At 34.9% G+C, this 27,852-nt stretch overlaps 1 protein-coding gene across 1 annotated transcript in view; it reads left to right on the top strand.

Moving 5' to 3' along the window:
• The first annotated feature begins 6,564 nt into the window (after positions 1–6,564).
• LOC138710063 (protein pangolin, isoforms A/H/I/S-like) overlaps positions 6,565–27,852 on the top strand; it is a 33,656-nt gene continuing 12,368 nt past the window's right edge. The window contains exons 1-2 of the mRNA XM_069840707.1: positions 6,565–7,063; positions 7,451–7,529. Coding sequence (XP_069696808.1) covers positions 6,914–7,063; positions 7,451–7,529 — 229 coding nt within the window. The 5' untranslated portion in view covers positions 6,565–6,913. The remainder of the gene's footprint in view (positions 7,064–7,450; positions 7,530–27,852) is intronic.

The raw sequence follows: 27,852 nt of genomic DNA on the forward strand, positions 1-27,852 counted from the left end.
AACTTTACCTCTACCACGATTCAGTTGTTCCACAGTACTATTTATAATTTCAAAACTTTCAGATAGTGAAAGGTGCCTATTTTGGAGACTTTTGAGCGTTTTTATGATGCATGAAAATGTATGCTGAATGTGAGCTAAGTCATTCTTCACACTTATGTCACAGGTAACTGTTTTCGCAGTATCAATTGAGACTGCATCTTCAGAGTCCAATGCAAGGAGAACATTGTTAATAGAGTCTATATGTTCGGCATAATATTCAACTGCTTCTAGCCATGTACCCCATCTAGTTAAAATTGGCTTTGGTGGCAATGGAATTTCAGGGTACATTTCTTTCAACACGTTAACTCTACTGGGAGCTTTGAGAAATACTTTTTTCACTGATGAAATCAACAAATCTACTTTAGGGAAATTGTCTCTGACCACTTCTGCCACACGATGAAATGCATGCGCCACACAAGTAAAATGAGTCAATTTAGGATATACAACAGATAATGCTTGTCCAGCTTTGACCATATAAGGGGCAGCATCGCTAATAAAGAATAACACATTATCGTACATAATACCCTTTGGCCACAGGATACCCATAGCTTCGTTGAACAGTTTAACTATAGTTTTGTTATTGCACTTTTCTAGAACATCACAATGTAAAAGAATTCGTTCAGAATATTGTTCACTTAACAAACCGATAACTACATTACCAACAAGTCTACCTTCTTTGTCGGGAGTCTCATCAATGGAAACCCAAATTGAACTACCTTTAATTTCATCTCTTATCTTCTGTATTGTCTCATCGTAGATGGATGGAGCATACGTCTTCCTAAGTGTTGACTCATCCGGGATTGTATGTTGAGTATATTTTTCAAGGAATTCCCTGAAGACCTTATTCTTTAGTTTGTAGAGAGGAATATCAGCAGAGATGAGAGAACGGCACAGGTCGATGTTAAACTCAGATCTTACATTCGATGTTGTTGGTTGTTGGAATTTAGTTGGAATTTAGTTGTTTGTTGGCTGCTTGGAATTTAGTTGTTTGTTGGCCTGATGTTTACTAGTTGTAATGTGTTGTTGCACCAGGAACTTTTGTGTAGATGATACTGCACACTGACACAAATTACAAAATAATATTTTATTGTCAGTTGATAAACCATCTTCTTTAAATTCTGAAATGTAACTTGTTAGTTTTGATTTTAAATTGACTGAATGACGTACTTTTGGCATATTTACCGTCTTTATAGTATGATTTACAAAACTGAACCTATGTGTACTCTGACTGGCATTTAACTGTTGAGCTGCACAACTGAAGTCTGTTAAAAATTTTAAATTAAATTAATACAGTTTTGTAACTTACTTTCCCATTGTTGATAGGACTGCTAATTTTCAAATAACTCTGATGTTAAAGGGATTACTGAACATGTGTTTAAATCTCTATTGTTGAAATGTATTTTTAAAAGTTAATGGAATTTTGTTTTGTTTTATTGTTAAACCTAATATAATATGGACTGTTTTATATGAAATATGGAAAATATATGGAAATTAACGAAAATATGTACTAAACTCTAAAATATGGAAAAATATGGAAAATAAAAGTAGGATTTTTCAACCCTACACATTGTGAAACATAAAGATAATGCAAAATATAAATTATATTAGCTTTATAAGTAAATATGTATTTACATATAAATCCTTTCCCTGCTGATAACACACGCTTATTATAATGTGAAACTCTTGTTTATAATTTTCACTCGGCACTTTCATAGTTCAGCAACCCCTTTGTCACTCTTTATGTTTCATGAAGTAACTTCTTTCAATAAACACTGAATGTGACTGATAAAAGAGTAAATGATGCGAATCATGAGAGCTAATACAATCACTTCTCGTGTAATCAGCCATCACTAAATAGGCTGTTTATCTCAAAACCAGCTGTTTTGCGGACTTACGATGAGTAGAACTTTTACATTTATTTTAAAGCATTTTTTCTTCCACACTGTAATGAGTACAAAAAACTGCGAAGGCCTCACGTAGGGGTAACGAATTTTGGTGATGAATTCAATTCAACCTATTCGATTCTGACAGCAATTTTTTGTCAGTTCTACAGAGAGGAATAAGTTCCTTGTCAGAATTCTCTCAAGCAATGGTTTTTCCTCACGCTGACCACACAATGTATATCCAACAATCATTGCATTACTTTTTCAGAAATTTACCAAAGATTCTCCTCTGTCATTTCTTCTTTCCAATCCGTATTTTCCAACTGTTCTTCCTCTGGACCTTCTCCTACAACTGCGTTCCAGTCGCCCGTTAGGATTACGCATTCTTTCTATCTTGTCATAGCTTTCTTCCACTGCTAAACCTGTTTTATAAATTCTAACTTTCAGATTTTTTGACAGCAGCTTAGTTGACAAAAGTCTCTCAACCGATTAATAACAGGCATTTCCCATATTTATTCTGCGTTTAATTTCCTCTCGAGGGTCATTTATATTTGTTACTGTTGCTCTAAGATATTTGAATTTTTCCACCTCTAAATACGAGTATGTAGCCTACCTTTAAGAACTGTAATAAATAAATAAATAAATAAATAATAAACTCATAATATGTTATTTTCTAATGCCTACATAATATTTTCTTTTAAATTTTCTTTTTCAAAATGGGAAAAATCACAACACATAAATTTTATATTCTAAGTAAGGTGTGCTGCCGCGTATTAAATGAAATAACGGAATCGCACATTCTGAATTGTTGTCGTCATTCAACAGGAATGTTATTCTGAAGTCGTTGCTTGAAAGAATTTTTAAATGTCTCGTAATTTATAAAAATCTTTCATTCAAGTTAAAACAAATTATATAAAGCGATATGAACATCACTGAAGATTATCTGAGTGCCTTAATCCGCTTTGCCATGGACACTGCCCCGGATACTGGTGGAGGAATGGAACGTGTGATTAGCACGCTGTGGCCCAGCGCAGACAGCAGTTAGGCACCCGGTAACCTTGCACTCGCCTCGCATTGCCCATTTTAAAAATGGTAATAAATGTTCACGCAGCCTCATATCCGGTGCCGCCTCTATCTTCAGAGTCTTGTTACTGTCAAATATGGAAGACGAAATTAGTCAAGACGGAATCATACATGAATCTCACGTGTGTACCTTTGTTAGGATTGCCTATAATTTTGTAACAACTGTTGTTCGCTGCGATATTTCCGTTACCAGTTTTCATTGGTTCATTTTTATATTATTTGCTCATTATCACCTCCGTAGAACAAATAAAAGCCGCTAATATTACTTTTTTTGTTTAGTCAACTGTCCGAAGACAGGCCTGAATCTCACAAGCGATACCAATAAGGCACCACTTATGAGGCAACTAAGTCAGAAGATAATGGGGTAGGGTGGCCAGATCCTTTCCCCCCTGCTAATATTACTTTAGCGGTTAAATTCAGTTCTAATCATAATTTATATAAATAAAATATTTATTTAAAAGTCATAAATTTTGGATGAAGATTTTCAAGTTTTAAAAATCGCATGTGTTCTCTTATAAGCTATAATATATCTATAAATAGAAAAGTAAATAATTAATTGCATAATAATAAACGAATTCTGAATATTAAAAGAATTGGAGAAAAAACTTATAGGATGGATGTCAGCTACAGTTACAACAATAATATTATATATAATTATTACAATTCCCTAATTCCCTACAAGAAAGTTTCTTAGAAAAACCCCGATAGTAATAGTGAGATCATTCTGCAGTTGGGATAAGTTGGAAGACTTTAACCATAATACATGCACATAGCTATATGATAAATTGATATGCTATGATACATATTTCGTCACAGCACTTCTTTACATGTAATGGTGTACCTCACATATTTCTCGTATCCGATGCCACCATTAACATATCATAACAATAGCACATTATTAGCATTACACATCTGCACAAATGCTCCAACTTACACTATGTACTTTTTATTATTCAGTCTAATCTCCCTTTCAATATTTATCCTGTATTTCATTTCCTATTCTCTATTTGTTCATTAATCCTAATATATCTACTACTTTCAACCCCCTTTTTCTCTCTCTAATATTCACTAAAATCTCAATTTCACTTTTTTTTTCTATAAATTATCATATTGTATTATTTATCCTATTTGTTCTTTGACATTTCCTCTTATCTTTCTCTTATATCCATTTACTGTTCTAATGTTCAAATATTAGTATTAATTTTATGCTGTCACTTGTTCACTTCTCTTAACACTTTTTCGCTATTATTATTCACGCTTTCCTATTTGTGCTCAGTTTCATTTTCTCACTCCTGCACTTACACCTAATACTTTCTCTCTATTATCAATTCCTATAAATACTTATATTTTATCTCTACACCTCTGATTATACATTTCCTCTCTCCCCTTTATTTCTCGATATTTTTCCAGCTCCACTTTCCTTGCACTTTTTGATCACATCCCCTCATTTTTTAATCGCATCTAATATACTCCTGACACTACAATATCCATATTCTTAGCTGTCTCAGGTTCTGGCCTTTCTTTGCTATTCATCTCAGCCTTATTTCTATCTCTTTCTTTCTTTTTATTTCTTCTTTCCTTTCAATTTCATTATCTTTAACACTCACTGACTCTATAAATGGGTTAACTATGCTGCTATACTGATTTGAATGGTTTCTTCTATTCCTCTTCTATTGATAAATTGATAATACATTGCTCTGCCCCAGAAGGGAAAAGCTACTTCGATTTTTTACGTGCTCGTTTCAGTACGAATTTTCAGTTTCACAAATCAATTTTGGCACTGTTATCATTTTGTAAAATGCCTTTATATAGCCTTTAAAGTTCTATGTTTCAGTATTCTTCGTATTATTTTACAGTTTATTTCAAGGTATCACACTTTAATATCTGTATCTTCTTGTGGACAGTGTGATACAATAAAACCTAGGAAACTAAAAATTTGATATAATAGTGTCGTTTAAATTTATTTAACACCTAATGTGCTTTTTAAAAAGTGCCGTTGTTTTTGTTTTAGAGCATTACAAGTTTATCTTGGAAAGTTAGGCGATAAACCTAATGTTTTTTTATAGATTTATTTTTATTAATTTGTCCTACAGAATAATATCTGTGATATTGACAATTAATATTTGAGGAGAAAAATTCGCTCCGGCGCCGAGGATCGAACCCGGGTCCTTGGGTTCTACGTACCAAGCGCTCTGACCACTGAGCTACGCCGAATTCAATCCACAGCACCGGACCGAATTCCTTCAATGTTTCCCTTTGTGGCCTTACTCCAAGTTAAGCATAATGTTGACGTTAATGTCCAATGTCAACTGCCATTATACTAGCCCTGCTAGCATATGTGTATACAGATTATTGTGCACGTAACTGCGGAATCCCGGCCAAACATGTCACTCAGCTGAGTGCGCTCTCAGTATAATGGCAATTGACACTGGACATATACGTCAACATATATGCCTAACTTGGAGTCAGGCCACAAAGGGAAACATTGAAGGAAGAGGATTCGGTCCGGTACTGTGGATTGAATTCGGCGTAGCTCAGTGGTCAGAGCGCTTGGTACGTAGACCCAAGGACCTGGTTTCGATCCCCGGCACCGGAGCGAATTTTTCCCCTCAAATATTAATGTTTTTGTTAATATAAAATAAACAGTGTTTTCTAAAATTTCCTGAGAATTTATTTTCTTAAATAAGTCGATTCATTTTACAATGCATTTTTTCCCTTAAAATATAAATGTTTAGGCACAACATAACGTGCTGTTACAATCAGGGCACAGCTCTTAATTAAACAACTCTGCATCTGTAGTGCTGCGTTTCAGTGTTTTATTCCATTGTTTCAATGTGTAAATGTGTGTTTATTATTAATGGGGGAAAAAACCGATTTGCCTTGTACACTTTTATTTTGAGAACTACTGTCTCAATTTCTGAACTCAGGTAAAGAAAATTTGTGATAACTATTTTCATCATTATCATTCCCTCCAAATGGCTTTATATTATATTCACATCTCCCATTCAGCTGCCACGATCTACAACTAATTGTTTTATTTTATAATTTGTGTATATTATAGTAATTGTTCAGTTTAGGTCACAGGTGCTAAGTTAATGTACTTAGGTGATTAGAGATGTATGCATGTCATAGTGATAAAATAATATAGCCAACACATATTTTTCAGGAACGAAAAGAATACCGTTTGTGAAATTCGTAATTGATAAGGTGGGAGGGAGTACTGTAATCGCAGCTCCTTTGTTCCATGAAATTATCAAGTCCTGTACGAGCAAACATTGTTTTAGGGAGGGACATCTCTGTTAGGAGTTTCACAGTTGATTTGTTTTTAATTATTGGTTAGCACTTTTGTTTGCTTCCCGAGAGTGTTTTCTTTCAGCGTGTCGTTTCTCTCTTTCTCTCAACGAGCCTTGGCTCGCAAGCAGCGCTTTTCCTTACGGCGGCCACGCGCCGAACTTGCTAGTTCATGAAAGGCGAAGTTCGTGTAAGCCCGGCATACTTCGACTTTAACATTCGGGCTGCCATTACCGCTTTCCAGGCGGGCCGCGCTCTGTTGGCGGGTGTTGGAAGAGCGGGCACGGACTATCGTTGCGGCGGGGTAGTGCGCGGGGGAAAACCTTAACTCCCGTCAACATCAAAGCGGCGCGCTGATTGGTCGGCAGCAGAGCCTCGACCGACGGCGGCCCAGACTGCAAAGCGCGCCGGCAAAACGAGTCTCCAGTCAGTCAAGTACCTAGTGGGATGGCCGCTTGCGACGGTCCGGGTGACAGTGCTGTATCCACAGCAGATATACTTACAAAGTGATTGCGGAAAACTACCTTTTCTTATTCCCTTCCCCCCTACTGCTGCCCCATACATACACGGGGTAGGGGAAGATCAGTGTTTTTTAAACAAAAGTGATTTTTTTTAAAATGCCGCATGTAAGCAGCGGGGGCGGAGGCGATGATCTAGGCAGTACGGACGAGGTTAAAGTATTCAAAGATGAAGGCGAAGATGAGAAGAGGTCGTCTGAAAACTTAACCGAAGAGAAAAGTAGCTTGATAGACCTTACAGAGTCTGAGGTATGTAGAGGTGTCTTGTCTCTCACGTGAATCGTTGTCCATAGTGTGGTAGTGTCATATGCTGTGGGTGTTGTGCAGGCAGGCAGACAGACTGGCACAAGCCAGTTTTACGTCATGGTGACGTGGTTGTGTGTATTGGTGTCGTGTGTCAGCAGGTCATTAAGCATGTTTGTGTTTGTGATTATTACGTGTGTGACGGGGAGGGGAAGGGGAGGACACGCGTGTTAAGAAAATTGAAGGTGAAAGAGAAAACGCGAAAAGAGATGAGTGAAATGACTGTTCCCCGTTACGATCCCCTCCCCCCCACACCAGTTTTGAGCAAGACTGAAAAGAAAACGTCCTTATGGTGCACATGTGTGAGATGTGTTCCTCATTTGTGTTTTTCAGGAAAAGAGCGGATCATTACCCGGGCAGAGCTATACCTCCAGCAAGAATGCGTCGCGATCAGATCACAGCCCTGTTTTTGGTGAGTGCACATTGTTATTGTATGCGGTGTTGTCTCACTGTACAGCATAGACGATTTAATGAGTATGAAAGAGACAGCCGTGGAATTGCACTGACATTTGCTACTGTGCATGTGTGTATGTAATGTAGTTAGAACGAACCAGTCTTGTGTGGCTGGACGGCAAGCAGGCAGGCTCGAGTTGGCTGGATACTGGCGGAGGAGATGGTGGGTTAGGAGAGAAGAAGGAGGGTTTTTGAAGGTCGCTAACAGGGCCTGTTGAGAGCCGAGCTGCTAAAGCTCTCTCTGCTAGGTCCTCCAACGAGACTTAACAAAGCAAAGGGGGAGAGAGAGAGAGACTTCGGAAAGCAGCGCGCTGTAATCGTGGTGAAAGCAAGTCCTGACTATGTATAACAAGCCAGGAGACTTGGCGACGTTGCCCTGTTAAAACTCGGCACGGCCATGTAATACGGACATGTTAAAAACATTTGTTTTGTTGTGGGTGGAATTTGTAGTGCCGGGCGGGCGCTCGTGGCTTCCTAGCACCCGCGGAACGGACCCGTGCTGGCCGACAAACTTCACATGCAGCTACCGGTCGATGCTATCCTTTATGAACTTCGGCCTAGGTTTTGTGGCGGAAGGGCATAATGGATTTGTTTTTCGAAACAAGAATGAGAACGAAGTTTATAACGCTACAAATGGGAAGCGAGCAAAGGTTAATAGTAATGTAATGTGTTGTTATAACAGTAAATGTGTAAGAAACGTTGAAATTATGTGCATAAATCATTGCGCACAACTGCTGTCAATATTATTATTATTATTATTATTATTATTATTATTATTATTATTATTATTATTATTATTATTATAGTAGACCTAATAGTACTTCTTTAGAGAGCTAGAAATTTAACCCAATAGTAGATAGAATGACATGTGCTTATTTATTTATTTATTTATTTATTTATTCCACTCAACAATGTAATTACAGAGTAGAGAAAAAATAACAGTAGTAATACATATAATAATGGTAATTTAAACTTAAGCAGTTACAATCCAATACTACTCAACAAATGATATCAAGCAAAATATTACATGTAAATCTCGGTAAACAAAAACAAAAGTATTTACAGTATGAAGAAAACTTAGATTATATTAAAGTAATAAAGCCAGTGATGAAATGCAAATAAGTAGTCACAGATTAGTAACAATAATACAATAACTAATGAGACTAGACCTATGTTAAGTCAGAATTAGAAGTGAGTTAGTAATGATAATTGATATGAAATAATTTAAGAAAGAAGATCAAAAATACAATATGCAAACCAGTTAAGACCTATTTATTAGCAAAATACTTATGGAGTGTTTTGAACGTAGTATATTTAGAACATGATCGTTGTAATAATAACGATAATAATAATGTTGCTCTTTCAGTATTGGTCGTTTAGCGTTATGACTTGAGGAATATAGGCTACTAATAGTAGTAGTAATAATAATAATAATAATAATAATAATAATAATAATAATGTATATAGTACTATCAAAGGAGAATTTGGTACTCTATGGACGAACAGTTTACATTGAAAAATAGCAGTTTTGTTATGTGTTCAACCTGACGCGACAACAGAAATAAAAATACATTATTCGTGAATGCACATAATTAGGTTTTGTAGTTACATACGAAGGGACATGAAACGATTTCCAAATGAGTTGTCCTCTCCCCCCTCCTTCCTTATTTTGGCGGTTCTCATCATGTTTTGTTATTTTAATATTTTTCAGTTTAGGCCCTAGTCATTGTAACTAATATATCAAAATGTAGAATATAACCTAGAAAGAATGTTTATTTTTATAAATCGACTTAACGTCATTCTTGTTTACTGTTTATGAATACTGTAAATATTCAATTTTGAAATTTTTAATTTGGAGGGTACTGAATTGTTAAACCTGTAAGACATGCTTTCGTTTTTCTTACCGGGTCGTTTAGCAAGCAAACAAGGGATTGGGGAAGTCAAGGTAACAAGGGGCTTTGGCGTGCTGGGCCATGACAACTGTAATTATTGAAGGTTGCAGCTTAGGCTGATGCCCGGCAATAAATAACTCTCGAGAGAGGGAGAGAATAATAAAAGCAGGTTTGAGATAAACCAGACATGGTTTATGATTGAGTGCCTCTTTACTTTTGTGGACAGTCTGTCCCTTCCAGCGAGTGCCCTCGTGAAAGAAAATTTTTGTTGATTACTTACCTTCTATTTCTTATTTTGCTTTCACACCCACTTCCTTTCCTAACTTTGTTCAGGTTTTAGGATTGAGAATTATTGTTTCCGTATAATAGTACGCACAAACGGTTACCATGCTGAATTGCTATTGATCCATCTATTTTCATGACAAAAAATTGTTTGCAATAAATGAATGAATTAGGGTTTATTATTATTATTATTATTATTATTATTATTATTATTATTATTATTATTATATCATCATCGTCAGTAGTACTGTCATAACTATTATAGCTGCTATAGTACTACTGCGACAAATTGAAAATTGAATACATTTTTAGACGTATAATTTTATTCTGATTCTGTCGTCGGTATCATTTTGTTTACATGCATTCGCTTTAACTTCGAAAGGAATCGACAGCTGTTAATTGATTGTGATGGTACATTATTGTTTTAAATTTTTTTTTTGTATTTAGGCCTGTAGTGTTTAGGAATATTGTTTAAGGATTCATTTTTCTATAGCCTTAGTTTTTCCTATTCATAAACTAGTTTTACAGAATTAATTAGGTTTATAAAATTTTATATGTGTTTTAAATTTTGTGAATTTCTTTGCTGCTGATGGGATATTAATATTAATGTACGAAAAAAAAAAAAGATAAAATATTTGTCTGCAGTGTTGATAGCACTACTACTTGCATTTATTGACAGATATTCTTTATGTAAGCTATTATGAAATTAACCAACAGGATAGTACACGTTTCTAAAAATACTGTGTAAAAAGATAATATAGCCTAACGGTATTTTGCTTTGCCATGTTCGTCATTGTTGAAATATTGAGTTACGTAGAATTATGGACAGGTGGCAACCCTGGCTGTAGCCTCAACAGATGCGTTACGAGTTTGTTTTTGTTCGTTTTACTACAGTGTATTTGTTACTAGCAAATTTGAATGTCTGAATCATACTGTACAGTAGTGGCGAAAAAAACCGGACCGACCCTTGTAACTGATTTCAGAGTCACAGATTCAAATTTTGCTAGTCACAAGACACATCCATCTTGTATAATTAATTGTAACAATGAAATTTATTGCATTTGTTCGATTCTTACCGTCTTTTGTTTCTTTCAGTGCCTCAAATTTACAGACGAAGAAACTTTGAGAGTTTTATTTTCATCTGGCATCAATATTACATTTATACCTCTATTCGGCAAAGATAACTGCGTATTTTTATATTAAATAGCAGTACATACCGCTGGCTTCACTATCCATATTGAAATTACCACAGTTTGACACAATACACAGCACAGGATTCTTTTGTATCAGCTACAAGGGTCGGTCCGGTTTTTTTTGCCACAACTGTACATGAATTTTCACGCGATGTAGGTGTCAAAAAACATAGATATTTAATTGTTAATGCGACTTAAAAATTGTGATTAATTTCGTGTGTTCACTTGCCTTAATTATCTCAGTGCTAGTTGTAAAACGTTATTGCGCATAACCGTGTCGTGGGCATTGTATTCCAAATTGGAACAGTCGCAAATGTTGTGAACCATCTTCATTTCTTTATTGAGTGAAACATTGTATCTTGTATGGTATGCGGTGCTGTCAGGTAAAGTAAACTCATTTAGCTTGCGTCATTTGCACGATTTGTATTTGATGAATTATTTTAATCCCAGTTTCTGATTTTTTAATATGTTACGTAGTCTTAAAGTGGCTTGTAAATATGTCGTTATTGAAACTGCTTTAATATTATGCGAGTTCGCACCTACCTGTAAATTTGAATAATAATTTCCTATTTCTTTTTTTGTTGTCCACTTGTCTTGGTGTTTTTTTTTATAAAGTTTTATACACATCCATTTCCATCATGTCATCGTGCGTCTCTGTCAGATGTAAAGAAACTGTCCATGAACCTTCATTGTGTTTGGTAGTAGGGTTGAGAATTCATTTAATGAACACTTCCTGAAGAACTCGGGGATACACACGGGATACCCTCATTCTTATATCCAATAAGTGACCCAGCGTCCAAGAATTAGAGATTTGTCGTGTGCATTACTTTGTTAACAACAAAACAAGCGGGCATTTGACAATTTGACGACTGTGTACTTACATGTATTTTTTCTTCAGGTGAGATCAGTTCAACACTCAAATTCTTTGTGGCATTTTGTTTTCTAAACGGGTAAACCTGCTAAAAAGTGCGTAGGGTTTGTTCGGAACTGATAAAGCCTAATTGAATCGCACTTTTTAGAAAGGAACTAAGTCAAAATATTCGATTTTTATTTTAACTGATGAAATGATTAATACTTTCAATGCGCACTAATTGGCGGAGAAAAACACTTAGTCAAACCTCTCCCTATATCTTTAACATCAAGTTGATATTTGTATACGGCGCTGGTAAACTGGTATTTATTCATAAAATAAGTTTCTTTTGCTCTCCAGACAAGTAGCATGTTTTGACTTAGTTCCTTTCTAAAAAGTGCGATTCAATTCAGTATTCCTCAACCTTTTTGATGAAGATGCCCCCCCCTTTTTTCTAACATTAATTTAGTTCGGTCCCCTGGCTAAGGTGTATAGTAAAATGTAGAACGTACTAATGTGAAATTTGGTATTAATTAAAAAAGAAAGCAATGTAATTGTTTTTATTTATCATAAAATATTCGGATGTTTAAGTTTTCATAGAACAACGTTTATTATTATTATTATTATTATTATTATTATTTATTAATTATTATTATTATTATTATTATTATTATTATTATTATTATATTTTTTCGCAGCCCCCTATTAACTGCTTTTCGGACCTCTAGGTGACCACCGCACCCTTGTTGAGAATCGATAGCTCAATTGACTGTTCCACGAAAATGTTGTAACTTATGAACAATATGAAGAAAAAGAACACACAAGACTAAGTAGATTTAACCAGAAACTGTTTTACATCGACTTCTATTCGAATAAAGGTCCTGAAATACGGGGAAAGCTTAGGAAAATAACAAGAGATGTTACATATAAATTGTCCTACTCTTTGTTCTGTACATAGTTAAATATCTATTTGTCTAGACGAGGTCATTACAGAATGACAAATTTCAATAGATTGTAGGCTAAACAGGAGGTAGGCATATAATTTAAAATAGGTACTATATTGTTTGCAGATGATCCGGTTTTATTTTCAGGGAGTGAGGTTAATCTTCAAAATACCATTATATTATAAATAATGCAGCAAATACGTATGTATGATTTAAAAATAAATAGGCCTACATTATAAAAATACAAAAAATTGCATCAATGGAAAATATTATCTTAAGTCTTTATATAGTACCATTAATAACAAAATTATTAGGCTTTTCAATAATTTAGATAGTGTCATTTTTTATCTCTTCTCCCATTATCCGGAATTTGTTACTCAGAAATTTCATCTACAATAATTTGCTCAATTCGGTTTAGCGACGTAAGGAGTGAAGGAATTTGAATGCCTACGCCCTCAGTTTACTAAATCAGGGCTTATCCTTGCGTATTTCGAATGTTTCGTTGCATGGCGGTAAGCTGAGTCATATATGATATTCCCTCTGTTCCAAAATATGGTAGACTATAGAAAGATGTAATTAATTCTGTTCTAAATTATGGTATAGATTTGTTGAAGTTCTCAGTAATATAATGTAACTTTAATACATCTTCTAGATACTTATTTGTTTAATAAATTAACATAAGAAAAACGTAAACATTAGGTACATTTCATTCTGTGTGATGTCAAATTAATAAAAGAAAAAACAAACTTTTTTTTGAGAGAGGCAAATTAACATAAAAATTGCAATAAATTGTAATCCTTTTTTGTATGACTATTGTGCCTTAGATGTTCTATTCAAAATTGACTGGGTTGGTGTTGCATTTTTTGCAACAGGAACACCACAGCAGGTGCCCATTTGATTTCTGATCATAATGAACTATTTAAATATTATAGTTTGATGCACTACAGAAGATTAGAAACATTCACAACTGCACTGTCTGATAGTCCCTTCACTACTGAACAGAATACCACACTGTGAAACATTTCGTGCACACATTGCAATAATCAAACTTGTTTTGTTTGTTACTATACCATCCTTCCAAACTCTAAACTGGCTACGGCTTAACGAAGGTAAAAATTTTCATTCTCTTGTTCTCCTTTTCCAAATCCTTCACACTTATACACCTACCTACCTTGTCTCCCGTTTCAGTTACCTGTCATTATATCATAATCTCTTCACACGCACGCAAAATAGCCGCATACTAGCCATACCAACACATAAGACATCATCGAATTCATCATCATACACAATCTCGCTCTCGCACTTGTGGAATACCCTACCCAGTGACATCAGAGACTGTCAGAATTTAGTAGTGTTCAAAAGCAAGCTTATTAAGCATTTTCTTACTGCGTAGAGTAGGTTTAATTTTTACTTAATAAAAGAAATGCTTCTCTCTTCTTAACGTTTACAATAAACTGTCTAGCTTTTATTAATCAGTTAATCTTTTAGTACTTCGATTTTTATTGTATTTGTAAATTTAATATTAATTGTAATTATAATTGTATTCTTAATATTGTAGTTGTAATCCCCTGGTAGAGGGGAAGAGAAGGCCTGATGGCCTTATCTCTACCAGGTTAAATAAATAAATAAAATAAAAATAAATATTTTGGAACAGAGGGAGTAATTGTTACAGAAAAATGGCTCTCCATCATCCTATAACATCTTTTAATTAAATAACTAATAGGCCTGCGCGTTATTCTGTAGCTTGAAAATGTCTACCTAAGTATTAGAAATTATGGTACGTGATGGGTATTTTATGGAGTTACATACGTAATGCGGAGTACGTGGGTGATGTCTGTTAGGTCACAATAATACCTTCAATTACAATAATGCTAACTTGGCAGGACAGTAAAACAGCAGTTGAATGAAAATGTAAGGTAAATTTTAATTACTACGTGAAAACCTGCTCCAAAATTTATTTGCAGCATTTTCAAATCCACAATGACGGTGAATAAAAGAGTGTTACAACCACTTGGTCAGAAACGCATTTTTCGACGGCGGTAGTTTTATTAATTAGCCCAAACAAATATGGTAGAAAAGACTGCATCTTCCCAACATTTTGGAGATGGGTGGATCTGCAGGAGCTATTGCAGAAAGCTTTTCGTTTACGAGAATTCACACTAAATCCGGGCAATTTTTAAACTCTTCCCTTCTTCCATTTATGCTGTGTAGTTTGTATGACACCAATTAGCGGAACAGGGGTGAGGCTCTGGAGAATCCCAAGTCCCTTTCCCGTTAGATGCATTTTACAGATAAAACTACACCATTTGGAATTTCCTCACGCATACGTGCAACCCCATCACATTCATCATTCCCTTAAATGAGACTCTTAATGTTGGTCTTTGTCTTTATTTACCTATAGCGGGCAGTTATGTCTAGAATAGGAAGTTGGAAGATAAATGCTAAGTCCGTTTGATTTTATCATTGAAACTCATTTAGACGTACGAAAGTAACAAACTGTGTCACTCGGTTTTGGATTGTCTGTGAACGTTCCAGTGAGTGATTGATTCTTATCGCATGTTTATTTTAAAAATACTTAGTTTTAGTAATATTTACTAAACTACAGAATCTTTTCAAGGCAACTTTAATAGTGTGAATTATATTGCATTGGATCACACTAAAGATTACTATCCATTTTCTAAAAAACTTTAAGTTTCGCGATATTTCTAATGTTTTGTTTATGTAGATAGCACACATGCTTACTTAGCCTTCGCTTGTCACATTTAGCCTACACTCTAAAATCTTCCAAGATTGCCCCAACAGTGTAATTTGCGTTTCTTTTTTATAGTGGTTCGATAAATATCCCGCAATAATTATTATTGCGGGGTAATTATTATTATTATTATTATTATTGTTATTATTATTATTATTATTATTATTATTATTATTATTATTATTATTATTATTATTGTAGATGTTGAAGTTTCAGATCGATTTTAGTGTTGATAAGTCAACTGTTCACAATTTTCTGCTATGCAGTGTGATAAGTGATGACCATTATTGCGGGAGGAACTTTTTTTTTAAATTATGGAATATAATTTTTTCGTATGGTAAAACTAAATTCTGCCTCCATTGTGAATGACGTGAACATTTAGAGAATAAACAGGCTAAAACTCCCTTTGCCATCTGAATAGGCCTATGTTTTTTTAGTGGTAAATCAGAAACACAGCTGCTGTAGTTTTGACGTGTTTTATGACAAATGGAGTCTTTTAGGATATAGTATTTGCTGGGACATTATTCTGAATTTCTGTGTCATTTTTGGTTCATAAGTTTATACAATTTTTAGATCATAATTACATTCTTATTTTGAAATTTTTACCGATTTTTAGCTAGTTGTAATAGCTACTCCTGCCGCATTTTCATTATTGTTATCAATTTTAAGTTTCCATAGAGACTAAATAAACATGTAATGCATGTATTATTATTTATTACGACTGTGGCCAGCTTATGAACCACGAACGCAACAATAAGTTAGTGCTGTATCAAGTCGAGTGAGAAGGAAAAATGATACGGTCAATGAACGAGTTAACACTGTCATTAACGACATTATTAAACTACAGCTTTTGTCGTAAAAGCTTGCAGTCATATGAGGAAAACATCTCGATATGTTAAAACACCCACCATATTGTTTTTTTTCCGTTATACAATGTAATATTTTTTCTTTTCTTTATATTTAATTCTTAGAAGTAGGATTAATAAAATTTGATTGATAACACTACGTATGTTTCATGCTTTTTTGTTTACAGATTGATCTCATTGATTCGTTCACTTTTATTTGAAATTATGCACCAGATTGCATGACCATGTGATCTCAATATCAGTTATCACTCCTTGTTATAGACAATACAGGATTTTCTCTTTTGGGAGGGAGAAAATATCACATGTTTTCCGCCCGGAATCAGCCCATGACTGAAATGTAATGTGATTTACAAGTGAGCCTAAGCCGTACGGAAGACAAAATAAATATTAATATAAATTATTAATAATCATCTTTTTTAGGATTGGGCTTTTTGGTTCATTTTGTTGCTACTATTGTGACGAACATTTTAACCAGCATAGACATTCAGAAGGCGCGCCACGTCTTTGTCATTGATCAGAATCGCGAAATCCCATCACTTAAGGCAGCACATAACAGACACAAGACAAAGTGTTATGCTCAGCCCCTATAAGGAGACAAATTTCTACTTTCCGTGCTAGTAGTCGAACCCTGATCCGCTAGATTCTAAGCCGGAAATATAACAATTTGAGTCACGATATAGGACAAATTATGGTAGCACAAATGAGAATAATTATAGCTTGTTCTTTTCCTGCATTACAGTCTAGATTTCGTCCAATTTCGATGCTCGTTTCCGTACTAGAGATTTTTATATTGCCAGTTTGAGCTGTAAATTTAGCAAATGGATGTAATTTAAATCAAGATCAATCGGTAAAGGCCAGTGACATGTTTCTGTATTGCTCGGCGTCAGAAACCAACCACTTTCTTTGGAAGTGTCGGTTCTCTGACATTCGTTTAGAAATAGTTACGACGTTTATTGTGTGCTTAACTTCGTAATTTTGTTCAGTCTTCATAAAGTTGCTGCAGCTTCAATAATAATAATAATAATAATAATAATAATAATAATAATAATAATAATAATAATAATAATATATCAGGACAACAGTTTTTTTAACCTCATTGACATCTTCTGATTCCCACCAACCCAGTTGTCGGGGTCCTACTGTAATAATAATAATAATAATAATAATAATAATAATAATAATAATAATAATAATAAATATGATATAGGCATATATTTGTCAATCTTTACATGTAATGATGAACCTCACATTTCCATCAGTAAATATTGTATTATTATTATTATTATTATTATTATTATTATTATTATTATTATTATTATTATTACTTATTATACGGTATGTCATTTAAGCAGTTATGTGCCTCGGCTATCAATTTGTAGTCTACTTGACTAGAGAAGAACTGATAATTTATTTCGAAAGTATACTAAAAGAACGTGATACACTCCGTACATCTTTTAAGGTAAGCCTATCGCATTCTGAGTTTGCATTCAGGTCTCATTACCTCAATTTAAATATATTAACATAGAGTATACTGTGAACTGTTTGTGATCTATTTTCCTTTGCAGTATCATATTAATTTCTGCTGCCCATACCTATTGTACAGGGACATCGTTTTATTTTTACTTCAATTTTTATTGTATCTGAGTTTTTGAATGTACTTCACTCCCACTTCCTCTACTAATAAACTTCCAATTGTTCTCCACACAGAACGAAGACTGCGTATGCAGTCAAAGTCTCCTTACGGTCATAGTAAACTGTACTAAGTGAGTATAGTACATTCCAGAAACATGTTCGCGTTTTCCAGTGACGAAAGAGCTTTCAATATTGAATCATATTTTCGCACAGGTACTGTCGTCCGTTTGCCTACGTGCATTCCAGTTTCCTCCACCCGCTTCTGCTCGCCCCTCTGCAAAGACTAGTGGCTGGGCTGTCTTATCTCTTTTCTGAAAACATTAATTTCTGCTAGGAATTGGACGTCTACGTAATATTATATAACTGTTTAAAATAACTTAATAAAAGGACCTCGTTAAGTAATTAACTGTCACATGATTTTCGCCCTTTCTACGACCCTGCGACAAAACCACTTGGACGGACAGTAGATAACATGTCTGAGTAATTTTATCTTTTCGGATCGGGCAGAAGTGAAGACTGAATTTACAGTACGTAAGGTACTCTTTTATAGAGTAGGTACAGAATTATTTCAACAGGAGTTACTAGTACGAAGGATGAAACTGGTAATTGGAATTAGGTACAATAGTCTATAGTGCGTTAATACTGTATGCACAAAAAAACTGAAGCTTGTATTGAAATGAACGACCACCATTTTCAAAAATGTCTTTAAATATCCATATTATGATTATTTCTCAATTTAACTTCATTCTCTATATTGTACTCTAATGTACTGTAGACAGTATAATATACACTACATAATGAATTCGTCCGCATGGATAGCTCAGTTGAGTAAAAACACTTAATTGTTAATGCAGTACTGTATTTTAATTAAACAAAAACCTAATGGAAATTATCAATCTCAAAATCGTGATATTTCCTAGTTTACGCAAATGGATGAACTACTTTTCTTCCCTTCTATACCTAGTAAAGTGATTTGTTTGTATTTTACACCAGTATCATCGAACTCTGTCCCGCATCATGGCGTCGTGATCTAAGGCATCCTGCCTGGGACTCGATTTATGGAATCCGCGCTGGTTCGAGTCCTCATGGGAGAATAAATTTTCTCATGAAATTTCGGCCAGTGTATGGGACCGCTGCTCACCCAGCATCGTGATGCACTTGGGAAGCTACGATAGGTAGCGAAATCCGGTTACGCAAACCAGCTATAACGGCTGGGGGGATCATCGTGCTAACCACACGATACCTCCAATCTGGTTGGATGATCGTCCACCTCTGCTTTGGCATGTGGCCGTGAGCCCAGCAGCCTGCTGGTCGGTCTTGGTCCTTCGTGGGCTGTAGCGCCAGAAATTATTATTATCATCGAACTCTAGTCGTGGAAGGGGATAACAAACGGTGTTTCCGGTTCTCACCCGTTAATCCAAAGTCAGGTTAATATTAGAAATATTAGTAAAAATAAAATGAGACCCGTAGAATTTTCAAATCTTTTTGTTTATAGTATGTCTTCGTCTGATAGGTTGTAATGTAAGTATGGACAATGTGAACTAGCTCTTTTGCTGGCGTACTATATACATTATTATTTTTAATACGGTTGGACACTTTCCGTATAATGCATTTACTTTTTGTTTTTAATGTTGATGTTTTCCGATTGTGTTCTTACTAATTAAATTTAAATAGTCTGTTATCTTTTATAAACTTCTTGTACTTGTCGAATTTTAAAAGAAGGCCTCAATTCTCAGCAATCGCAAATACATTATAACGTCTTTTCATTGGATTTGTTTCGGTACGGACTGTAATATTTCAATCATTTAACATGTTTGGGATTGGCAACCCCGAGAGTATTCGACAAGGATTAGAGATTTGTACAGATCTAATTCAACCGATGATGTTCCCATTTTGAGAGGCGTAGATCAGAATTACCTTAGCTACGTGATGCGTTTCAAATTCATATTTTTACTTCGTGTTGTGCAGTGAAACGATTGATTAAAACAACTGTTCAAAATAAACAAGACGCAGCTGACATCCGTACCTCTACAAGTCGTCTTCATACTCACCGGTGATTTTCAAGAGAGCTGTTTACCTAATTTTTTTTTCGGCAGGATTTGCAGGTGGTGATGAGTTTCCATTCATTGCTTTGCTAGTCAGACGGGTTTTGAATAAAGATATCAGCCGAAAAGTATGTTCTACGTGGTTCAGACCGTGAGAAGAGTTAACTGAAGAAGGCCATCACAGTTCAGAATCAATTACCAATGGAATAAAAGTCTAAATTTAACTCCTACATTTGTGATTTGAGGTCTGCGGGAGGGCAAGTTTCACTTATGTTCGTCAAATTTCGCACGGTAAACGTCAAATGGACAGGCAATTTCCTAGCGTTTTGAAAAATGGCATTATTTTGTAAACAGTAATTTACAGAAAGTGACGATCCGTCAGTGCCATGTCTTTAATTATTGCTTAGATTATTTAGAATAGGTTCACTAGAAAATGGTTACTATAATTCAATACTGCGGAAAGTTTCGCATATTATTTGGACTGTGACATATAATAGTGACATTAAAATTAAATAAATAATTAAGTTTCAAATCATGTTGTTGTTTAGTCAACTGTCCGAAGACAGGCCTGAATCTCACAAGTGATACCAAGAAGGCAATTTATAAGACAACTAAGCCAGGAGATAATGGAGTAGGGTGGCCAGTTCCTCCTCCATTGCATATATCGCCGACTAGCTACTTATTACACTAATCAGACTTCAAATATATACAAACAAACAATTATTGTTCTTCCTCTGACACATCGTCAAGTGAGATGTAGTGCCTGATAATAATTTAGATGTACAGACCCAGAAACAAAATTTGTGTCACTTGAAGTTTGTTTATAGGTCTGTACGTATCAACCAGAACCTCAATCAGAGGACTTTTCAAACTGTATAAAACGAATTTTTTTTACAAACAAAATAAAAAGAAAGCAAATAAACTGCAAGCAGCAAAAGTGAGGTTTCTACGAACAGTAGATGATTGCAAAATGAAAGCCAAAATTATGAATATATTGTGTTTGTGTTTGTATATTATAACATCTTTGAACGAAAAGGAAATCCGGCATACTCGAATAATCAATTCCTAGGAATAAAAGCAGGAAAAAGTGCATTATCATATTATAAAACTGAACGGGCAAGGAAAATATAGTGAAGTTCAAACAGCCTTTAAGCCCAGTCCATAGACGAAAAATAAAGGGTGTTATTCATAGACATTTTGCTAGCCCGCGCTACAAGCATGCTAAACTAGCCCCGACTATCGACTGGTTACTTGTACAGGATTCATATCATATCATATCATATCATATCATATCATATCATATCATATCATATCATATCATATCATATCATATCATATCATATCATATCATATCATATCATATCATATCGCCAACACTGGTTTATGAATAAGAAAAACGTTAGTTCGCTGATCATCTACCGGAATGTCTATGAATACGGCCCAAAGTAACAGTACAAAAGGCTTTGAAACAGTGTGAATGAATGAAGTGCCTTGATAATAATAATTTTAAGTTACGTTAAGGACTGCCATATAAATTAACCACAATAAAACTTTTTATGAAAATGATTGTCAGATTTTTAATAGAAATGCAACTGTGATGTGAGCGATGCTACACAAAATTCCAAGAATGTATGAAGTAGAAAGAGTGCATTTTAAAGTGCAGATAGACTGTAAGTAATATTAGTGATTACCATGTAGTATGAACTTATTGCATAAAATCAAGACCGTTAAATGTATTTTATAGGAATAATTGATTGTAAATCAACTGCCGTATTCTGCCAAAATAATAATAATAATAATAATAATAATAATAATAATAATAATAATAATATTTCTGTTATCATCACAAAATTATTTTATTGTAGATGATGTTCCGATTTGTGTTCCGTTTTGTCCATAATCTGTAACGAACATGTTTTCAGAAACGATTCGCTATTAATTTATCATTCTCCAACAAATAAAATTGAGTTTTTCGTTTACAGTTGAAAAGTAATCAGCATAAAAATCATGTCTATAAAATCCATTAGAATAACTCATTCAACTTCCATCAGATAAGCAGGGTGAACTGTAAGTAATGTCATTAATTTCAAGGGGTTATTCTTTGAGATATTTGAAACAAAAAATTTAATACAATTTTGTTCGTTTTTGCTTCCTTTTCGAGATAAAAATTATTTTACATTTCATTTCGTGTTTTGGGAAAGCCATTGATTTAGCCTAATTCCCAATATGCTCAGTCAATTTAAGAAAACAGTGTATTATGATAATAAATCATTGAAAGAATTTTAGTTTTGTCGTTTAAATGTACAGAAATTTGATGCGAACAAATGTAACTATTCGTTCTTGAAAATAAATAAAAAAATGCTACATTTGTTCAGATCAAATTTCTGCAAATTTAAAGGACAAAACTAAAATTCCTTCAGTTATTATAATACACTGCTCTCTTAAATTGACTGAGCATATTGAGAATTAGATCAATGGATTTCCCAAAACACGCTTTGAAATGTTTCATATGAAACCATTTTTATCTCAGAAGGGAAGCAAAAACGAGCAAAATTGTATTAAACTTTTCATTTGAAATATCTCAAAGAATAGCCCCTGAAATTAATGACACTATTTAAGTTCATCCTGTATACATGATAGCCAGCTTAAAACATTACTGACTTGTTTAATAATACCTACTAAGTTTAGTTGACTACAGGCTGTTTTGATTGTTGCTGGTAAAACTGGCTGGGAATTTGTCGGTTAGGACAGATTTATAAGTGATAGTATGCCACAAACAAGTGACAATATGCTATAAACAAATTAAATTATTTATTGACACAAAGTCTGAATTGCGAGTGGTGGTGTTACGTACTTTATTTTCATGCATGAAAACTGTTTATCACTGGCACTTCAGAGTGGCTATTATTTTACTACAGTATACATCATCTTGTCCGTATAGGCCAATCTCTGTTGGATGCTTTTCCAATTCACTGCGGATTAAAGCAAGGAGATGCACTATCATCACCTTCACTTTTTAACTTCGCTCTAGAATATGCCACTAGGAAAGTTCAGGATAACAGAGAGGGTTTGGAATTGAACGGATTACATCAGTTGTCTATGCGGAAGACGTGAATATGTTAGGAGAAAATCCACATATGATTAGGGAAAACACGGATTTTAAACGATAGGTTTGGAAGTAAATCCCGAAAAGACAATGTGTATGATTATGTCTCGTGAACAGAATATTGTACGAAATGGAAATATAAAATTTGGAAATTTATGCTTCGAAGAGGTGGAAAAATTCATATATCTTGGAGCAACAGTAACAAATATAAATGATACTCGGGAGGAAACTAAACGCAGAATAAATATGGAAAATACCTGTTATTATTCGGTTGAAAAGCTTTTGTCATCTAATCTGTGCTGTCAAAAAACCTGAAAGTTAGAATGTATAAAAGTTCTGTATGGTTGTGAAACTTGGACTCTCACTTTTTTTTTTAGAAAAGAACAGAGATTAAGAGTGTTTGAGAATAAGGTTCTTAGGAACATATTTGGGGCTAAGAGGGATAAAGTTACAGGAGAATGGCACATCGCAGAACTTCACGCATTGTATTCTTCACCTGACATAAGTAGGAACATTAAATCCAGATGTTTAAGATGGACAGGGATGTAGGACGTATGAGCGAATCCAGAAATGAATATAGAGTGTTAGTTGGGAGGCCGGAAGGAAAAAGACCTTTGGGGAGGCCGATACGTAGATGGGAGAATAATACTAAAATAGATTTGAGGGAGGTGGGATATGATGATAGAGACTGGATTAATCTTGCACAGGATAGGGACCGATGGCGGGCTTATGTGAGGGCGGCAATGAACCTTCGGGTTCCTTAAAAGCCATGAATAAGTTAAGTAATACATCATCTTGAAGTGTGTGAGAGCGTAGGAATTGTACGGATTATGGAAATTCGTGCGTGTCTGAATTATGTTTACTGCTCTAGTCCACCGTTAATAATCGTCAGTTTGCCAAATGGAAGAATGTTGGACATCCTTGTTAGTTCCAGATATCTTCGAGAACTCTCCTCCCCTTGTTCCTCGCCTTGACCATTTTACAGTCATTCCACCCACCCTTGAAGTAATCCCCTCTCCCCACTTCTCAGCTGCCAGCAGCCCGACACGTTTTGGAATGTCCTATATTACTGCCAGCCTGTACAGGCATAGCTTGTTGCTTGGCTTTCCCAAACAGTCTTCTTCAGTATCCTATCTCTAGCGTTGTTGTTGTGGTGGTGGTTGTAGTGACTTAACTGTAGGGTCATTCTATTACTCGGTTGGGTCGTAAATTCTGGCGAGTTTGACAGTTTCTTGCATGCAGACTGCCTACCATGCTTGGTTCCTTCCTCTCCATTCTTATGGTTGCACTATGAGCGGTTAAATGTTAAACGTGTCTTGAGTTTCTACAGTAATTTTTACTGTTACATGCTTTCTTCGCTCTAATCGTAATTATGGGATCATTTTATTTTAGATTTTAGCGAATATATTCTTGGAAGATTGTGAATAGCTCTGAATTTTGGAGTCCATAATATGAAGTAATCCAGATTCCCTTCCATATGAATGACGCATATACTGAATATGTACTGTATATTTTGTCATTTGTTGTTGGTATTATAATATTGACGTAGACATATTACACAATTCAATTTAGTTGTAGTGTAATCCAGTTATAAAGGGAATGCAAAAATTGTACACAGGAAGCGGCATCTTTGGAAACCCTATAATATTGTACACAAACGATTCAAGCGAACATTCTTAGAATCAAATCGATCTTAGTTTTTTTCGACGGAATTCTCGTTATAACCAGGTCTTGAATAGCAGCGTGGGTCAGTCAGTTAGTGTATAGTAAAATATGTTCACAGTGCTATAGGGGAGAATGATATCAGATTTCTTTTCTCTCAGGTTTGCAATTCATGACGTAAGGGGATCATGATTTGTTATTGGACAAGATAACTCCGAGCCTCCACACATGCGAGTTTGCTTACGAAGTATCAGTCACAACCTTATTTCTCAGTCACTATACCTTACTGCTTTCCATGTACTCGTATGGCTAGTATGTGGATAACTTTATCATTTTACTACTACTACTACTACTACTACTACTACTACTACTACTACTACTACTACTACTATAGCGTTGGCCTTCTATGCCCGAGGTTGCAGGTTCGATCACGGGCCAGGTCGATGGCATGTAAGTGTGCTTAAATGCGACAGGCTCATGTCAGTAAAAGAACTCCTGGTATGTAAAAGAACTCCTGCGGGACAAAATTCCGGCACACCGGCGACGCTGATATAACCTCGGCAGTTGCGAACGTCGTTAAATAAAACAACATTAACTACTACTACTACTACTACTACTACTACTACTACTACTACTACTACTACTACTGTTATTGCTCTAAATTTCATTACGCTAGTGGAGAGTTCTTCATACCTCATTTACTACTACCACAGGTCTATCATTTGCAACCGGCCAACGTTATCGATTGTCTCTGTATGCATAGCGACCCTATTCGTTGCATTTTCTTAACTCTGTTTTTTATGTTGCATCGGATGACCGTGGAAGGAACTTTTTATAACTTTTATACTTAACCAGTTCTACATAAAACATGCTGATTTGAACAATAACGAATCAATGACTGCAAACAGTGACTAAATGCCTTGGCTAACGTTAGGTGTCGCACAAATTTCCAGGGACTAACAAGTCTCGTTCGGAAACACAAACCAGCAAATGGCACAGATAGGCGGTCGGTTATAAAAAATGAGACACAGTGCTGTTGCTACCACTACTACTATCTTTAGAGAAGCGGTAGCTAAGGATAGCGAGTTGGACTCGTGCTTAGAGACTGCACTCGGACGTGGGTTGAAATCCCGCTTGGTCTGATTATCTGGTTGGGATTTTTAGATTATTATTATTATTATTATTATTATTATTATTATTATTATTATTATTATTATTATTATTATTATTATTATTAATGGTTACTGTTTGTCTATTTTCCACTTAATGGTATGCCTTCATTCATTCAACAGACAATTTGAGACGACAGGAAGTTAAATGTCCTGCAGTTCTTCTAAGATTTGTGGTGGACAAGGCGGATGGATCGCTTGTACGACTATAGTGGAAGTTTTCTTAGGAATATGAAGTGTCGTCTGTCCTTTATCGTTAAAAAAATAATAGCCTTGGTAGCTCAAAAACGAAATAGATAAAACATTTCCCTTACCTTCAGTATGGCACTTAACCTACAGCCTAGATAAATTTTTTCCTTACTTTATAATACTTACCCAACAGCTCCTTAACTACACCAGCAACTTTAGAAATTTAGGAGGCTACAGGTTGCTATATTGCAGTTGGCTATATTTTGTTGAATCATGTCTTTTTCACCATTATGGATACCATCTTATCTCACATAGTCCGAAGAGAACCTGTGAAGAACAAGCAGATCTCTTTCGTACATCAAGTGAATATTTCCTTCCTCTTCCTCCGCACTCCATACATTTTAACGAGAAAGTAATTTCTGGCAGTATTTGCCCTTGGGCTGCAAGAGACTTAAGGCACAAGCAAATCATCAAGTCACTGAACCAGCAGGGAGCACGGCTTGCTCGAACGTCCTACGCATTCCCTTTCCCGAAGTCCAAGTTATAGAAATTCCTTCGAATTGCTAACAAGAGGACGCGACAAATTGGTTGTAAGCCATAATATTGGCAATATTGAAGACTATGATGCGACACAATGTACTAATATAATATTATTTTCTTACATAGTCCATTCTTTGGTCCATATCATATCTTTTCACGAAATGACACCGGGTTTGAACCCAGGCAAATCGTAATGAAACTAGTTGTGGACAAAACGATTGTGTGGAACATAGCTAAATAATTTTTTTTTTTTTTAATTCTTTTCTATCCTTTAAATGCTACGACCTTCGAAGGTCTCTTTCATCCCTCTTTTTGTAGACGTGTTCTGCTTTGTCTATCACACGGACTCTGCAGTCTCACGAGACGTCCGACAGATATCTTTGTAATCGAGACCTTTGCCCTCTGACACATCCGCCCTCAAAGCAAAGGAATCAGTAGGTGGAGAGAGAAACAGTCGGCTGGTAATTATTGTGACTGGCTAGGATTCTTTTACATGTATGCCGTTAAGCTACCATATAAGATATATAGTTTTATTATCCTACCAAAGGAAGTTACACCAGTGATTTTTATTGTCCCTTGGTTGGTTTTAGCCACGAACATTTGATGACAAGGATTGTGAAGTTCGTGTATTTGCGTATGTTTTTCAAAGATTGATAGATATACTGATTATCACACATTTTCTAGTATTTTAGGTGATTTTATTGTGCATATAAACGCATATTTCTACACTTTTAAATAACCACATCTTATTTTCATAAATATATTTTACTATAGCATATTTTAACATTGGCCTGGTAGAAATAATTAAAACATCTAAACAGTTCTTCTTGTTTTAAATAATATGTATCTTCACTCAAATAAGAAAGGGGAAAATCAGCTTCTCAATTTTGTATAAATTAAGTATAATTTAACCTTTTATACCTCAGTGCATTTCAGTTTCGAAGAAATTAAATTTGACATATTTGCAGTACATTCCTTCTCCTTTATGCAGCATTTTTAATATATTCAGAGAACTATATCTAATCAATAGTAATTAATGTTCAAAACGTTGGATGAAAATAGAGCAAACGTCATCCATTTTCTTGAATTTTCTACCAATCTATGCATTTTAAAATGATTCTTACTTAGCATACCTGTAATTACTACATGAAAAACATAAA

The sequence above is a fragment of the Periplaneta americana genome, chromosome 12, assembly GCF_040183065.1.
Source record: "Periplaneta americana isolate PAMFEO1 chromosome 12, P.americana_PAMFEO1_priV1, whole genome shotgun sequence".
Taxonomy (NCBI): Eukaryota; Metazoa; Arthropoda; class Insecta; order Blattodea; family Blattidae; genus Periplaneta; species Periplaneta americana.